This window comes from Pelophylax lessonae (assembly GCF_965119305.1).
Source record: "Pelophylax lessonae genome assembly, chromosome: 3".
In the NCBI taxonomy this organism is placed as follows: Eukaryota; Metazoa; Chordata; class Amphibia; order Anura; family Ranidae; genus Pelophylax; species Pelophylax lessonae.
In genome coordinates this window covers 521716943-521734998 of record NC_138770.1, presented here as the reverse complement: position 1 = coordinate 521734998, position 18056 = coordinate 521716943, and the positions used below count along the sequence as shown (strand labels likewise).

Sequence of the window (18056 nt, the reverse complement as noted above, 5' to 3'; positions counted from 1 at the left end):
GTTTGCTAGGCTGGTGTAAAATATACACATAATGCTAAATTATCATCTAATAGTGTTTGAATTATATATTTGCTAAAATTAAAAAAAAATGTTGACAGACAGACAATATCACTAGAGTGGGAATAGGTTCCATCCTGTGTAAAGACAAAAAATAATAATGCTAATTTCCAAAAGCCAATTCATCATAACATCGTTGCTTTCCAATTTTCCTCTCAATATTTGTACTTTAACATGCTCAGAATAAACAACTGGGCAAGTGGGCAAGGATTGTGTCATATAAAATTATCTGTAGAAGAAAAAAATAGGCAGGATAGCGGGAACAACAGACTCTGATATAAACCACAAACAAATGTATTGCTGTAGCCTATCTTTTGGATTGTAAGGGTTAGGACCATGAAGAGACACGCAGGCACAGACAGCAGCAAAATGGGTCATTTGTAATTAGGAGAAGGTTATCTCTGTCAGGGTTTTCATGCTAAGCATATATTTCAGTTCTGTTGAGACCCATTCCCCTCATTGTGTGTTCTCCTATCACAGGGGAAAAAAGTGGAAGCAAGTTACACCAACAGGGTAACAGATAGCAACCACATTTTACATAGGTTCTGGCCTATTTCCTTTTTATCCATAGCTTAAAAAAGTACTTTATAAAGTTGGTCTTTACCATTTATTGACCATTACGGAACATATTAGGTAACATTCATGGTGATACTTATGGAGTTGAAGACAGAGGTGCCTATTTCGTGCCATTCAGTAGTGAAAGACATACAGTAGAGCAGTGGTTCTTAACCTGGGTTCGATCGAACCCCAGGGGTTCGGTGAGTCAGTCTCGCGGGTTTGGCGGAGGTCATTTCTGAACTGGTCTCTGAAAGACAGAAGTCACACTGATTTGCAGTAAATATTCATTATTATGTTATTGTGTGAAAATCATGTTTTAATGGTTTTGTTCTTTGTTCTTAATGGTTTTGTTCTTTAATGGTTTTGTTAATTTTATGTATAAATATATACGTATGTTTTGAATTTGAAAAAATCATATTTTATTTTTCCAATTAAGAAGGGTTCGGTGAATGGGCATATGAAACTGGTGGGGTTCAGTACCTCCAACAAGGTTAAGAACCACTGCAGTAGAGCTAAAAACAGAAGTGTTCTCTATGTGCTGTTATGAGTGTAGGTACTTGGAGATGGGGAGAGAGTTGTCTGCTTAGTGATGTTTAGGAGCAAGGGTTTTTGAGTTGGGTACACAGGTAGATGGGAAGTGCTTTTAGGACTAAAGCCCCGTACACACGCACAGATTGTTGGCCGTAAATTGTCGGCCAACGTCCGATCTGCCGATTGTAGGCTTGTTAGTATGATGCTTCTGACAACCAACTGCGAATTTTCGGCCGAAAAAAATCTGGTATGCATGCTATAAAATTTTTGTTGGCCAACAAAAAACGGCCGATTGTTCCTCAGTCAGTACAGATTTCGGCAAACAAAAATCAGATGAGCAAGACTGGGCATGCTCAGAGAAGAAAAAACACAGGGAAAGTAAACCAGCACATGACATCACTTCTGAAGTTGGTTTTTGTTGGCCAACAAAAGTCCAGTGCAAGTCTAGAGCACATTTCAACCAACAAACAACACTGGACAAAAGTTGGCCGATCAGTTGGCCAACAATCTGTGCGTGTGTATGGGACTTTAGGATCATCAGAGTACAAGGTGTCTGCTCAGTAGTGTTTAGGAGGTCACAGCATTATTCCTATGGCAGTTACACAGTGGACTGAGGATATCTGTCATTAACTTTGTGTTGTCATATGAGCTGTCTTGGAGACATTTTTTCTTAAAAGCTTTCACCTTGTTTAGCTGGACATTGTACTTGAGGGTTTAGGCTTTCATACAGTATATTATCCTTTTTTCATTCCCAACCTCTTTGCTATTAGGTTCTATTGCTCGGGTCCAGTTTAGTTGTATTCCACGCTCAGAATCTATATATGTCTCATGTGGCAACCCACAAATTTCATATAGTAACTTATGATTATGTTTGTATCAGAAACTTCACCACAGCTTCTTCTTTAGGGCAAACGATTATTATGATCTATAATTACTATAGAAATGTTTAACCACTTGCCGACCGCCGCACGACTATTTACTGCGGCGGTCAGCCCCGTACAGGCAAAGTGATGTAGTACTACGTCGCTAGCCTGAGAGCCTCTAGGGGGCGAGCGCACACAGCCGGAGGCGCGCTCCTGCCCCCGCTCATTCCCTAACATGTCCGCGCGTGTGACCGGAGGACCCGATGTCCACCGGTCACTCGCGATCTCCTGGTGGAGAGGGAGAAAGGCAGGCTGCTAATGTAAACAAAGCCGCCTGTCATTCTCCCTGATCTAACTGCAGAGATCATACAATCCTGCTATGTAGGATCGTATGTCTCTGTGGTTACATCACTAGCCACACCCCTTTACAGTTAAAAGCACGCCCCTAGGGACACACTTAACCCCTGCATCACCAATAAAGTTAACCCCTTCCCTGCCAGTGTCATTTTTACAGTAACAGTGCTTATGTATAGCACTGATTACTGTAGTAATGTCACTGGTACCCCCAAAAGTGTAAAAAATGTCAGTCAAGGGTCCGATCTGTCCGCCGCAATATCGCAATCCCACTAAAAAAATTGCAGATTGCCGCCATTACTTGTTAAAAAAAAACACCAAAAATGACAGAAATCTTTCCCTTAGTTAGTAAACGCAATAACTGTTGCGCAAACCAATCAAAATATGCCTATTGCAATATTTTTTACCAAACATATGTAGCAGAAAACAAATTGGCCTAAAATGTTAAAGAATTTGAATTTTTACATGTTTTGGGGCGGAATTTCATATAAAAAAATGTGAAAAATATTGTTACTTTTTCATAATTGTCGCACTTTTTTGTTTATAGCACAAAAAGTAAAAATCGCACGGGTGATCAAATACCACCAAAAGAAAGCTCTGTTTGTGGGGGGAAAAAAGACGTCCATTTTATTTGGGTACAGCGTCGCACGACCGCGCAATTGTCCGTTAAAATCACGCAGTGCCGAATCGCAAAATAGGGCCTGGTCAGGAAGGGGGTAAAATCTTTCGGGGCTTAAGTGGTTAAACTATTGTAAACCCTTACCTTGTAAAACAAGCCGTTCAGTTTAAAATAGAAATGAAAGGCATTTCTAAGATTTTCAACATTTGTAAGTATATATATATATACTCTATATTACCAAAGGTATTGGGACACCTGCCTTTACACCCACATAAACTTTAATGGCATCCCACTCTTTCAGTAGGGTTCAGTATTGAGTTTGCCCACCCTTTGCAGCTATAACAGCTTCAACTCTTCTTGAAGGAGTGTGTCAATGGGAATGCTTGACCATTCTTCCAGAAGTGCATTTGTGAGGTTAGGCACTGATGTTGGAGAGAAGGCCTGGCTCGCAGTCTGCGCTCTAATTTATCCCGAAAGTGTTCTATCGGGTTTAGGTCAGGACTCTGTGCAGGCCAGTCAAGTTCCTCCACCCCAAACTCAATTATCATGTCAGCCTGGAACTGAGCTTCACACCTGCAGAAACTGTGGTGTGGCACTTGAACTCAGAGTCAGCCTATCTACTCTAGGCTTTAGCTCCTGCCTAGTAGTCTCTAATCTGACATGCATCTGGCCATCTAACTACTAGAAGTGTCCATTGGATGCCTAAACTGGTTCTAGCCTATGCTTGTTATTGAGCTATAAAATAAATCCAGCCATCAAATCCCAGGGTTAACTAGAAATACAGGAGCTGTATATAAACTATATTGCAATAAACAGGTTCACCTGGTAATATACAGTACGGTGACCACTACACACATACAGTAGCACAGACCTAGCTATCTGGCATTGTGCATATGAGATAATAGCAATAGGACAGGAATAAGTCTATCACATAGATTTAGATATACACTTAAGAAGCTATGGACAGCTACAGTTAAACTAATACTTCCTCCTTCAGGGGTTTTCTAAGTCCCCCCCCCCCCCCAAGACAGGAAGTGTAAATACATATTTATAAATAACAGTGTGATAGTAGCAACTACCAGTAGGCACACAAAAGAGATATGGAAAGTGTGGTCAAGACCTGATCACTGATTGGCTATCACAGTGATCAGTCACTGTGCAGCCATCTTTGTTGTTTTCTCCTCTTGAAGGGAGAGAAATATACATTGTATTTTTTTTTTCACCCTGCTCATGGGGAAAAATGTAAACAAAAGCAAATGTGTGTAAGGCCCCCTTTCACACTTGTGTGACTTCAAAGTCGCGCAATTTTACTGCGATTTTGCCGTGACTTTGTTGCCGCAATTTTGATGCGAGACTGACTGGGCTTGAATGTCTTTGGCCTTAAAAAGCTTCAAAATTGTGCCAAAGTAGTGCAGGGACAACTTTGAAGTCGGTGCGACTTCAAGTCGCACAGATATGAATGGTACTCATTGGAAATAATGGAGAATGACTTGTCATGCGATTTTACAGTCCCAAATCACATGACAAGTCGCACAAGTGTGAAAGGGGCCTTAAACGAATAACAAATAAAGAAATAATAGGTAGCTTAGGGTTTGATCAAGGTCAGCAGCAGATTTAGAATTAGAGTCAGTGTCAGGGTCAAAGGTCTGGGTCAAAGGTCAGGGTCAGTGTATTTTAGGTAGGATTAAAAAAAAAAAAAAAAAAGCATTTTTTTTAAATTATCACTAAAAACAATTAACAGTGGAAAAAAAACCTAAATGTGCTCCATTGTTTCTGGGCCCTACTACGAGTACAAACAGCAAATAACATACCCATATGTGGTATTGAAAGAAATAGTCCTGAAATTGGGGCTATTCAGGACTATTTCTTTCATTTTCTATCTCTTACTACTGCTGCTGCTATTTATATATTTTTTACACAAATTTAAAATATATTAATTCACTTTATATTATTTTATACATCTATTTAAAGGTAATTTATATCCTATAACTCCTAGGCGCGGGGAGTATAACTTTTTTTAGAAAAGGGATACTTACCTTCATACATATGTGGTATTGCTGTGATCATCAGGAGCAGGAGAATTTATTTGTTTTTTTCTTTAGTGGTAGGTTATATTATTCTTATTATAGTAACATTTTACTATTTTGTGCCAGTTTTCCTTTGATACTAAAAAAAAATCAGGAGATATCCATGACCATTTACCACCAAATGAAAACCCAATTTGTCTTAAAAAAACAAGAAAAACCAAGGTATAATCCACCTGGATACGCTAAGTTGTTGCGATGATATGTACAGTTTTACTAAAACATGTCAAAGTTGCAAAACTATGTTCAGGCATTGGGATTTGTTTTTCCTCTCTGACATAAAGATGATAATGATTAGAAAAATAGGATGTAAAGTAAATCATTTATACTGTATGGTTGTGTATTTTTTCTACAACTCTAATATTCAAAAAGGTACAATAACCAGGAAGACAAAAATATGAATAGCTTTTTCCTTATACTGTATACATTTTATCTCAGAAGAAATAATATAACCAGGAGTTTTCTTTTGCCCGAAAAAGAAAAATTGTTTCTTGGTGTATTGAAAATTAACTGTTTTATCGAAACTCTCCTTGTATGACATGGAGAGCTTCTCACCTACTCAATTCTTCAGTAAAGGGTCTGCCTTCTTTCAAGCTAGAAAAAACCTTGTAAACATTATTTAGGATGCTTAGCATGAAATAGATTTGAAAAAAATGTGGGGGACAGAAATACAGAATTAGGTCCACAGGCCAATATCCATTTAAAACGTATCTAAAGCCAAATAAATTATTTCATATATTTGCAGATTACCAGGCCTTAGATGCGGTGCCCACAACAATCTTCTCATTTTCAGAATTTTTTGCCTTTTTTTTACCTGATAATTCTGGTAAAGTGGAAGTAAACCTTCCTATCTTTTTCAGCCAAGGAAGCTTGCCATCTTGGCCTCTGTTTAACCACTTTACCACCGGAGGATTTTGCTGTCTTACGTCCAGGCCACTTTTTGCGATTTGGCACTGTGCGACTTTAACTGACAATTGCGCGGTTCGTGCGACGCCGTACCCAAACAAAATTTACGTCCTTTTTTTTCCACAAACAGAACTTTTTTTGGTGGTATTTGATCACCTGTGCGATTTCTACTTTTTGCGCTATAAACTAAAAAAGAGCGTAAATTTTGAAAAAATAACAATATTTTTCACATTTTTTATATGAAATTCCCCTCCAAAAAAATGTAAAAATCAACATTTTTTTACATTTTTGGCCAATTTGTTTTCTGCTACCTATGTTTGGTAAAAAAAAAATCACAATAAGCGTATTTTGATTGGTTTGCGCAAAAGTTATTGTGATTACTAACTAAGGGAAAGATTTCTGTCATTTTTGGTGTTTTTTTTTTAACGAGTAATGTCGGCGATCTGCGATTTTTTTTGCGGGACTGCAACATTGCGGTGGACAGATCGGACCCTTGACTGACATTTTTGATACTTTTGGGGGTACCAGTGACATTTCTACAGTAATCAGTGCTATAAATATGCACTGTTACTGTAAAAATGACACTGCCAGGGAAGGGGTTAATTTTATTGGAGAGGGAGGGGTTAATGTATGCCTGGTGCTTACTAACGTGTGTGGGGGGAGGTGACTGAGTGACACAGGGACAGATCGCATGTTCAGCTATGATGAACCCTGCAATCTGTCACTGTTTGTCACTTAGGAGATCCGCCCGCTCTGTTTACACAAGCGGGCGGATCTCCAAACTCGATCCCCCAACGATCGGGGAAGAGCAGATCGCCGCTGCTCCTCCCCTGGCCCGACTCCCGCTGTCACTGAAAACAGCGAGAGTGAGCCTCCGGCGGCGCGCGAGCGCCGCCCACAAGGGGAGGAGTCCAGCGACGTAGGTCTACGTCGGTGGACGGAATCGAGCCACTTTGCCTCAGTACAGTCCCAGTGACTGGTCGGCAAGTTGTTAATCTCCAACTGTCATGATGCTGCACATATGATCGGTTATGACTCCGGCCATTTGATGATTTGACAGTTTGGTTGAGAGCACAACCAATGTGACAGCATTCCCGGCATGGCAGGAATGTAACCGCTTTAATAACACTATTCCTGTCCTAGGCTGGCTACACTCAATCCACTGTATCTGTGGAGGTAGCCATGGTTGCCAACCAGGCTGGACTTCAAATATGTCTTCCTCTCTTCATTTCCCTTGCATGAGGGGTAGGGGGATTAGTAGTTTATACGAGGAAGGTAACATTGTTTGTGCTTTTAGTTCAGCTCACAAGAAGATCAACATGTATTTTCTGTACTTGTTGAATAATTTCTTTCACCACATCTAAGGATTGGTCAGCTGCGATATATTTAATTTTTATTTTTTGGTTTTGATATCCTTCAGGAGTTTCCTTCCCCACTTTTATTATTGAACCCATGCCTCACAGTGGATTCTACAAGCACAAATAAAAATTCTTTAACCTTAGTGGCACCACCACTAGCACATCAACAGCCCCTCTACCTTTGGGCCCCTGGGCCCTCAGCCATGCGCAAAATCTGTGGTGTACCCATGTACTCCTTCCCTGGCCAGACTCAATGTCTCCCTATGGGCCCTTAGATACAGTAGGGTATAAAAAAAAGGATTTCCTTTATAACAAAGCAAACATATATAACATTTCATTTTACCATTGTAGACTATATGTAGATCAGACCATGCTACTTATGGTCCAGTAACATCACTCCCAGTGCACAGAGCAAAACAAACATGTAGTAATTCTGTAGTCATTTATGCAAGCTGGTTTTATACTTCAGTATTTCTTTGGAATAGTTGCAGGTGTTTGTATCAGTACAGCGTAAGCGTAGTTTTTTTTTTCTATTCAAACTGATAACATATATTGCAGTTACAGGACCTAGTCTGCATGCTTGTGTTACCTTTTCTGTTGAAAGTACTGTGTTATCCTTCATGCTCTTAGGACATTGCTTATTACCAGGCCTTATCTGCTGAACAGTTGCAGACAGATGCTGCCAAGATCCAGCCCAATGCAGCTTCTTCTCAAGAAATGTATGAACCAGGAATAGAGACAGCTGCCAACGCCAAATTAGATGATCTACAGCGTTCCTGGGAGACACTGAAGAATGTGGTATGTTTTCATCTTAAAGTTAGGCCAAATGTATGTAACATATAGAATTAAAAACAAAGCTAACTCATGAACAACATGAGATAGAATAGTTACACAGTTAGGTTGAAAAAAGACACAAGTCCATCCGGTTCAACCATAACAAAAAAAAAAAAAAAAAAACAGTATTGAAAACCCTACCATACAATCCCATATACACAATCCTATACCCGCTGTTGATCCAGAGGAAGGCGAAAATAAACCCCAGCAAAGCATGATCTGATTTGCTACAGCAGGGGAAAAAAATTCCTTCCTGATTCCCCGAGAGGCAATCGGAAATTCCCTGGATCAACAGTACCTAAAAAAAATTTTAGTACCCATTTATATTATGTACACCTAGGAAAGAATCCAGGCCTTTTTTAAAGCAATCTAGTGAGCTAGCCAGAACCACCTCTGGAGGGAGTCTATTCCATATTTTCACAGCTCTTATATGTGAATATGTGAAATTACATTTTTACAACTCCAATGAACATTGCAGTGGAAGAATACAAAACATGTAACATTTATAAGGTTTATTTTCTTGAACTTGCCTATGGATTCCAATTCCTTACATCCTGCTTGGAGGTACAATTATAGATCCAGTGGCCTTTTCAAAGGGAAAAATGTTTCTAAACTGCAAGTCATGGTACTATGAACCAGGGTATCCTTAATGGGATTGCTAGAGTTAGTCCTAGGGAATAAATCATAAATTAGGCCAGGTTCACATTGATGCAGTCCTGTGAGCCGCATTTTGCAAGGGTACGGCAGCCTATCCATTTGAATTGGCTGCCATTCCTCCTGAAACGCAGGGAAAAGGTCCCTGCAGGATTTTAGAAATCGCAGCCTGCACGGGATCCGTAAGTGCAGTGCAGTTCCCACTGCGGGTGCAATTACCAGTGCCTGCAGCGTGCCATTAGGATTAATAACACCAGCATGCATTCAGGGTGTTTTTCTGTGAGGGTGGTTACGGCTGCGGGAACAAGTGCAGACCTGCAGCTGGAACCACCCGCACATATGTGAACCTAGCCTACCTGTATTTATTAATAATTGTTTATTGTCATATTGTAAAGCACTGTGCAAACTGTTGGGGCTATATAAATCCTGTTTAATAATATTAATAATATGTTGCATTCTATGGTCACCTGTGCCACTATCTTTTTATATAATGTTGTAAATTCTACTTTCATATGTCTGTTAGATTAGCGAAAAGCAACGCACTTTATATGAGGCTCTTGAACGACAACAAAGATATCAAGATTCTCTTCAGTCCATTTCCACTAAAATGGAGGCCGTTGAAGTTAAATTAAATGAAAGTTTGGAGCCCAGCAAGACCCCTGAAAGCCAGATGGCTGAACACCAGGTAATCTGTTGTATTAAAGTGGTTGTAAATCCTTACATATACCTAGCAAAATGAATAGCCTCAGATGATACACAGAGATTAAACAAATCCTCCTACATACGTTTTACTTGATTATTTGCAGTCTTCTCTTGTCTTCACCTCTTCAAAGGTGCAAATTTGTGTTAAAACCCCTATGCACCTGGGAGGAGTACAAGCTGTTGTAAACGCTGATTGGAGGAAAGGGACACACTTCCCCCCCCTCCCCCACACATAGGCTGAGAAACAAAGGAACATGCAGAGCTAGATTCTGAATAGACAAGCTGTGTGCTTATCTCCCTCCCCAACACAAATTTTATCTCATGTGTTGGCAAAACTTGTCAGAAGTGACTCTGATAATAGAGGAAAGAAGCCCCAGAGAGAAACCTCTTACACTAAGTTACACTATTATTTTCTAAATAGGAAAATAGTTGATGGGGTTATAAATAAAGGGCATTCCAATAACACCAATACATTTTGCTGCCCCAGGCTATGGCCTGAGTTGTCTTTCCACAAATCCAAGTCTTCTTCCTCTTCTTAGTATGTTTATTTTAAAATAGTTTTAGTTAACTAGCATAATCTAAAGTATAACTATAGGCAAATCGTTTTTTTTTTTTTTGGATAGAGTAAGGGGGGGGGGGGTTATAACCCCTGTCAGTTTTTTGGCCTATTGGAGATATTTACCTTCACTTTCCGTCCCATAGTTAAAACAGGAAGTGAGAGGAATTCCTGCAAATCAAGGAAATCCCTTGGTGACCCCCAGGTCACCAGAATTATTGTCCCCATTGGAAGATTTTCCCTGTATAACATTTCTGAGGACAACCCAAAATTTGGGATTTTCTTTCACTTTCAATGACAACGCTAAACAGGACAAATAGAGAGGGTGAATCTCCCTAACAGGGGGACAGACAGCAATAAAAACTGGCAGGGGTTCTAATCCCTCTCCACTCCATCCACAACTAAAGCAAAAGTTTTGGCTTTAGTTGTACTGTACTTTAAATGATTCATTGTCTGAGATTTCAATACACATTTAGTAAGTGCATTTAATTTTTAATAGTGGAGTGGTCTTTAAGCTACAGCAATCTACAAAGTGTAATAACTCTTAGCAACCACCACCAACAATCAGAAATTTAATGTTATTGTTCTGTTAATTAAAAAAAGATGGAATCTGCTAGATTTATATTTGTTACGTAAACTGCATACAGACAGATTTTGTATCATGTTTGGTGTATCAGAAAATAGAATTTGAATGAAATGTATAAATTGTTGTGAATTAGAGGATCTATCAGATTAGGTATCATTTAAATTAATAATTTAGGTGGGTCTTTGCACTATATATGTTTTGGAAAGTTCTGCTGATCTAATCAGCATATTGAGCACTTGTAGACTATTCCTCGCAGGGATCAATCAGTGTGGAGAACTAGAATGGGAGCTTCCAATCTTCAGAAGTGTATATTTACACATACACATGCAAGGGTATTCTGATGTGTTGGGAAATCTCTATGCTGCCATTTGTTAATAGTTCCTTTTTCTATGGATTAACCCTTTGCCTGCCACTGATGTATACCATATGTTGGCAGCAGGAGGTTTTACGCACACCCTTGGCTGCTACAGCAGCAGTGCGTGTAAATGTTGCAAGCCAGTTTCCAGAAGAAAGTTCCAGCAGATCTGCTCCGTTAGCTACAGTGGAGTCTAATATGACCCTGATATGTTATTAAAGAGCACCTGTCACTAGAAATATGCTATAACATAGGGGGCTATTAAGTTCCCCTGCCCCATGTACACACATATATATGTACACGTACACATCAGGGTTGATTGTGCTACATGTGTTACATATTGTTGTGCATGCCAGAGTGACAGCACTAATCTTAGAGTCATTATTCATAGTTAACTCTAAACTTAAGACCTGGAAGAGCTTTTAAAGTGGGACCAATGGAAATTTTTGGTTACCGAAATTTGTTGTCTTGTCACGGATATGCGCAGTTTTAATGCTTGACATGTTGGCCATCTATTTACTTGGCATAATCTCAGTAAGTGAGTAATTCTTTGCATGTGTATGCACTAAAATTAATGTATTTTTTACTGAAAAATGTGTGCTTGATAAAGAACTGCGTTATCACGTGACAAAAAAAATTGGAACTACCACCACTTTGTTCAGAAAATATACTGTTTGGGGGTTTAACTGACCTTCAGGCCTAAAATTGTATTTTATCATGTTTGCAATAAATGCAAATATGGTGCTTACATGCACATTTATTAGCCAAGCTAATGATAAAATTACCAGATCTTTCATGCACTGTTCCAAGTAGATCTGCCATTTTTTTTATGCCAAAGCTTGTAAGGAGGAGATATATAATACATTTTTATGTTTCCCTTCAGGCTCTTATGGATGAGATTTTAATGTTACAGGAAGAGATCAGCAAGTTGCAAGCTTCCTTTGCAGATGAGCTAGTATCTGAATCTCTTGATTCAGAAGCCGCTGATCAGTTAGCTCTGCAATCAACACTTACTGTCTTGGCTGAGAGAATGGCCACTATCAGAATGAAGGCCTCAGGAAAACGGCAACTCTTGGAGGTAGGTACAGCATTTAAGTTATTTAGAGTAAATATGTCTATGTGCACTTATTACTGAATATTGTTTTTACACTGTTGATGCAATCTGCTTATACATAGGGGAGAGGTCTTTACATTATCCCAATTATTTTCTACCAAAGCAGTCTAGCATATATAGTACATTGTATTTCTGTAAAACTGATATATACTGTTGGAAATTTAAATTTCTAATCTATTGCATCTTAAAAATGTAACAAAATTAAACAAAATTATATTTTAAAGATGAAAGATTTTGATCAAATATTGCTTTCATACAACTCATCAACACAGGTGAACAAAATGCACATTATAATTGTACATAGAAGTGCAAATAAATTAGTTCAACTGAAATTGGTTTTACTGAAACATGTTTAACTTTTTGGTCCCTGCAAACCATTTTTACAGGAGTAACAGACATAGAATGTTCTGAAATGTTAACACTTTACTTCTGCACTTATTATCATGCATACACACACAACAACAATATTCTTATCGTTCCTGTGTAAGCTTCTAGTCCCATCAATTCACCATGTAATGGAAACGAACAAAGAGCGGACATGTTTGAAGTCCAACCTGTGTGACAACCACGGCTTCCATGGCTACTGCCCCCATACATACAGTGGAGAAGTAAATGTAAACACAAAGGGACAGGAAGTGTATCATTTGCAGGATTTCCAGGTGAAAATAAATGGAAAAAAGCCTAAAAGTAAGAAAACTAATGCAGCCACCACATCTGGTAGGACTGCTAAATTGCAAATTTATCAAAGGAAAAATTCCATGTCACACATCATAAAGCAGATCCATGTGCATGAAGTGAAATGAATGGCAACCTCAGCCGGACTCGAGCCAGGCCACGCCTCCAATGTTTTTCACCCCCCCTTGAAGCTTAATCATGAGGAGCTTAATCATGGGGTTCCCCATGATTAAGGGGCAAAGCGAACTGCACTGGGGGCATGGCCTGGTTGACTGAGGCTGCCATTCATCTCACTTAATGCACATGGGTCTGCTTAATGATGTGCGGCTTATGGACTTTCTCCTTTGACATTGCTGCAGCTTGAAACTAGGATGAGCTCCCTGTCCCTGCCTATACTCACAGCGGTCTAGTTGGACTTTACCTCTCTACCTGAGCGCTACCTAAATTATGCATTTTTTTTGTTTTATTTTTTAGTTTAGATGCCCTTTCACGTTCTGTATTTTTTGTAGTCAGACTTGTACCATAGTCCTCATTTATAATGGAGAACAGACACCACTATCCACTCTTCATTATGCACAATGTGGCCCATCCTATTTATAAAAATTGGGCTGTGGTGTGTAGTCAGCAGAATGTAGAACACATTTGTAAACTGCATTGCTATGCTTTAGAAATGTGCTATTTAAAAAAAATAACCCCCTATTCTTTTTGGCCACCATGTCTACTCCTACGTTGACTATTGAATCAACAGTGTTTTTTAAGTATTTTCAGGCTTCAAGTGTGCCAACAATTCAGCTATAGAAATAGCTGTTAATATGTGTTCAACAGACAAACTTTGAAAAGTTCAGATGCTGGAGCACTTAATCGGATCAAATAACAGAACTAAATTCACAAATATTACAAAGCATTGCGATTGTATTTATAGAAACTGCATTTCCATTACTGAACAGTGTACAAAGAAACCTTATCACTATGCCCTTTCTGCTATATGAAATAAATAAAAAAACTGTAGGTATAATTATATTCCCAACAGCATTTTACCTGGTATGGGGGGTAAAAGAATATCGTGCATCATTACGTTGATGATGCTAGTTTCCAACAGTGGAGATACTGTATGTTTTACGCACATGCCTTAACGATGACAGAAAGGCTAAACAAATTATGTCATTAGGAAAAACTGAGCGAGCAGCTGGAAGAACAACGTCATGAACAAGCTCTGCAGAGATACCGCAGTGAAGCAGATGAACTTGATCACTGGTTGCTGGGGGCCAGATCAACTTTGGACAATGTATTGCGTGCCTTTGAGGAGCCTATGGATATGGAGGCACAACTCATTGATTGCCAGGTATAATGCGTCACAGAGATAACATTGTTCAGAACTCTGTATTTTGAGAGACGTTAATAAATTCTTGCACAGGCCTGGAAATATATCTGCTTTATGTGCAAATGTGTTTATTACAAAACATAGAATGCATAATTAATTATCCTATATGATATTAAATAAATAGATCATTCCCTATTTCCTGTAAAGCACTGGAGGCTTCTCACACACATTCAACCCAGAGAGCTTTCCCCACCCCTCTCTGCTTTTCTCCCGCTAAAGTCGCTCATTATTGCTAGTTAACCACTTAAGCCCCAGCCCTATTTCGGACACTTTTTGTTTACAAGTTAAAACTAGTATTTTTTCCTTGAAAACTACTTAGAACCCCCAAACATTATATATATTTTTTTAGCAAAGACTCTGGAGAATAAAATGTCGGTCATTGCAAAAATTTTTGTCACGCGGTATTTGCGCAGCGGTCTTTAAAACGCCATTTTTTTGGAATAAATTTGAAAAATCACATTTCACTGCATTTAAAAAATACTAAACAGTAAAGTTAGCCCATGTTTTGTGTATATTGTGAAAGATGATGTCACGCCGAGTAAATAGATACCCAACATGTTACGGTTTAAAATTGCGCCCCCCCGTGGGATGGCGACAGACTACGGTCAATAGAGATCTCAATCTGCGACGCTTTAAATTTATTTAACGGTTACCAGTTTAGAGTTAGAGTGTAGCTCTTTTCTTTTAATTATTGCCCACGCTCTGGCGATCGCGGCGATACCTCACATGTGGGGTTTTAACAGCGATTTCATTCGCGGCTCGACTTGCGCATACTTTTTTTTTCGTGCGCGAGCTAACGGTGACGGGGGCGGCTAAATTTTTTTTTTTTTTCCTATTTATTTTTTATTTTTTTTAAACTTTATTACAGTTTTTAAAAAAAAAAAAAAAATCTGATCACTTTTATTGCTGTCACAAGCAATGTAAACATCCCTTGTGACACCAATATGTAGTGACAGGTACACTTTATGGAGGGATCAAGGGTCTAAAAGACCCTAGACCCCTCCACTACACTTCCCTGTATGCAAAACGCCGAAAACTGAATTTTTGCATACAGCCGTTTTTCAAAACTGCCGCCTTTTGCAGCACAGTAACCTGGAAGTGACGTCATGGACGCCGCCTCCGGTTACGTCATTGGAGACCCGATCGATGCCATTTCCGGCATTCATCGGGACTCCATCCAGCCAGCGGACGTGCCGGCTGGGTGCTCGGGACTCCCGGTGGGACGGGAGCCCCGGTAAAAGCCACGGAAGGCGGCGGGAGGGGGGGGGGACGTCCCCTCCCGCCCCCCGGGTAACAATCAAGCGGCTCCCGAGCCGCATCGGTCGTTACCGACGGAAAGCCGACCGTCGGCTCTAAACCACGGTACCGGGATGGTGCCTCTAGCTAGAGGCATCATCCCGGTATAACCCCGCAAAGTCTGCTGACGTTAATTAACGTCAGTTTGCGGTAAGTGGTTAATAATAATATATACAGTACAATGTATTTTTGGATTTTATTTCTTTACTCAAACTTCATCTTTCGGCAAACCTTTTTACCTAATATCCTCCCATTTCTCCTGTAAATGACATCTGCATTCCTTGTTTTCAAATAACTTGCACAGGGAGAGAGAGAAATGCTCTTCTTAGCCCCATGATTTAGGCTGCGTTCACATCTTGACGTTGCTATTTACAAGTGTTTTTAGGCGTTTTTTCAGGTGTTTTTATGGGCGTTCTTTTAGGCGTTTTACAGGCGTTTTTACAGGCGTTTTTGTGCAGGTGTTTTTAGGTTGACTAGTGACCAATGGAAAAAAATAAAAACGTCTGTAATCTGCCCAAAAAAGAAGCTTATGTACTTTTTTGAGCGTTGGGCGTTTTGCTTAAAACATCAAAACGCTCAGATGTGAACAGGGGCCATTGAAATGAATAGGATTTGTCTTGTTGGGCGTTTTTTGAGCTGATCCTAGAGCAGAAAAACTCCCCAAAAATGCCCCAAAACGCTTACATGTGAACTTAGCCTAAAGTAAAGGAACTACAATACTCTTCTGTCCATTGGAGTCAGTAAGAGGGTTTAAAGAGGGCGCTCTGCACCACTTTCCCCAGTAGCAGAGTAACAGTTTAACTACATTTGGAATACACTGCACCTATACTCAGGCTCATTGGAAATGTAGGTGATGTGGTGGAGCTTAATGAGGCAATGTTGTAATCCCTGCAGCTACAGCTATGAGTAGGGTAATGCTGCAGTGGTGCCATTTATTCTCCAATGCCAAATGTAGTAAAGACAGAGCCAATTCTATGTTGGTATTTTTTCTTAAGTAACATGATATATCGATTTTTTTCACTAAACATAATCAATGTAAAGCCTTAGCGTAGTTAAAAATAAATTAGCACAATGGACATTACTTACAGACAGTAGAATGTGTACCTTGTGCTGCTGTCTCCTCTGTTAGCTTCAGTCTTCCACCATCTATTCCCCCTCTACCCTGCTGCTGTATTCTTCTGGTGTGGTGAGAGTTAATAGAACTGAGGGAGATCATCAAGAGTGCCCATCTATGCCTGCTCTTTTCCGCCCATCTCCATTCATAGAAGGTGTACTACTGCTTCTATGAATTAAATATGATCTATGAATGGAGGAGGATGGAAAGGAAAGGTCCACCCCCCCCCCCCCACATTCATAGATCATGTTTTATTAATAGAAGCTGTAGTACATTGTCTATGAATGGAGGAGCTGGATTGAAAGAGCAGGCATAGTCAAGCACTCTTGAGGAGGCCGTATTACAGCTTCTGCCCCATCAGAAGATTACATCCTACTGACTGTAAGTAATGTCCATTGTGCAATTTTTTTTATGTTTTTTTTTTTTTATCAGAAAAATAAATACTTTATTGGTAATGTATTCCACTATAGTATCACAACGCAATTCGAATGTACATGTGACAACCACGTATACAGATTCAAACATAGTCTGCTCAATACACATGCTCAGTGTTGTTAGGTAGAAATGGCTCCCCACTCTATACATTGGGTGTGTGGTTTTAATTATCTTAGCTGGACATGAAACGGTTCAGGACTAGTTCCAGCGGGGACAGACCCGGGGTGTCTAGCCAAAAGTGCCAAAATTTCTCAATTTTACCATAACATCCTCTATGCTGCCAGATGTATTTTTATAGCCTTAAACTATCTCCCATCTGTGATATCCATTCTTCCACCGTACGAGGGTCTGGAGAGATCCCGTGCCTCAGGATCAGTTTGCGAGCCTGGAACAGTGCTCTTTCTATGGCCTGACCAGTGGTGTCATCAACCTGGAGGCCCTCCAGAAATGTTTTTTTTTTTTTCATTTTGACTACACTTAGACTTTAGGGGCAGATTTATAAAGTAGTGAATGTGACATTTACCAAACATTCACTGGTGGTGAATCATCTGCTGATAAGGCAGCTGGGTGAATCCCAGAGTGGTAAAGCCCACTGTAGACTGATTCTGTATCATAGGAGTGCAAAAGTAAGTGCACTCCTGTGCGCCAGATGAGAAGTATGGCCAAAAAGAGCTTGGGCCATACTTCTCTAAAGGCCTCATGCACACAGGGTGTCTGTTTAGCCCTTCTGAACACTAGAACTCTTGGCAAGAGAAAAGCTGCTTAAAGTACAGACTACACAGTAAAAGCAGTGTATTGCACATGCTTTTAGGCACATTTAGGTACGTTGAATGTTTGAGAGTTAACATTTTTCATTACCATATATTTTGGCCATTGGAATACATCAATGCTCAAATACCAGATACGTATAGCGTTTAGGCACATTTAGACATGGTCAGCGTTTTTTCTGCTTTTTAGCTCTTCTCCTGAACATGCCTTTGGTGTTTTTTTTATTTTCAGCATGTACACGCTCCTCTTCTAATAT

At 39.7% G+C, this 18056-nt stretch overlaps 1 protein-coding gene across 2 annotated transcripts in view; it reads left to right on the top strand.

The window, feature by feature from the left end:
* SYNE1 (spectrin repeat containing nuclear envelope protein 1) overlaps positions 1–18056 on the top strand; it is a 645053-nt gene that overhangs the window by 445266 nt on the left and 181731 nt on the right. For both annotated transcript variants that reach the window (XM_082249740.1, XM_082249741.1), the window contains 4 exons: positions 7961–8128; positions 9342–9503; positions 11901–12095; positions 13975–14148. In XM_082249740.1, coding sequence (XP_082105866.1) covers positions 7961–8128; positions 9342–9503; positions 11901–12095; positions 13975–14148 — 699 coding nt within the window. The remainder of the gene's footprint in view (positions 1–7960; positions 8129–9341; positions 9504–11900; positions 12096–13974; positions 14149–18056) is intronic.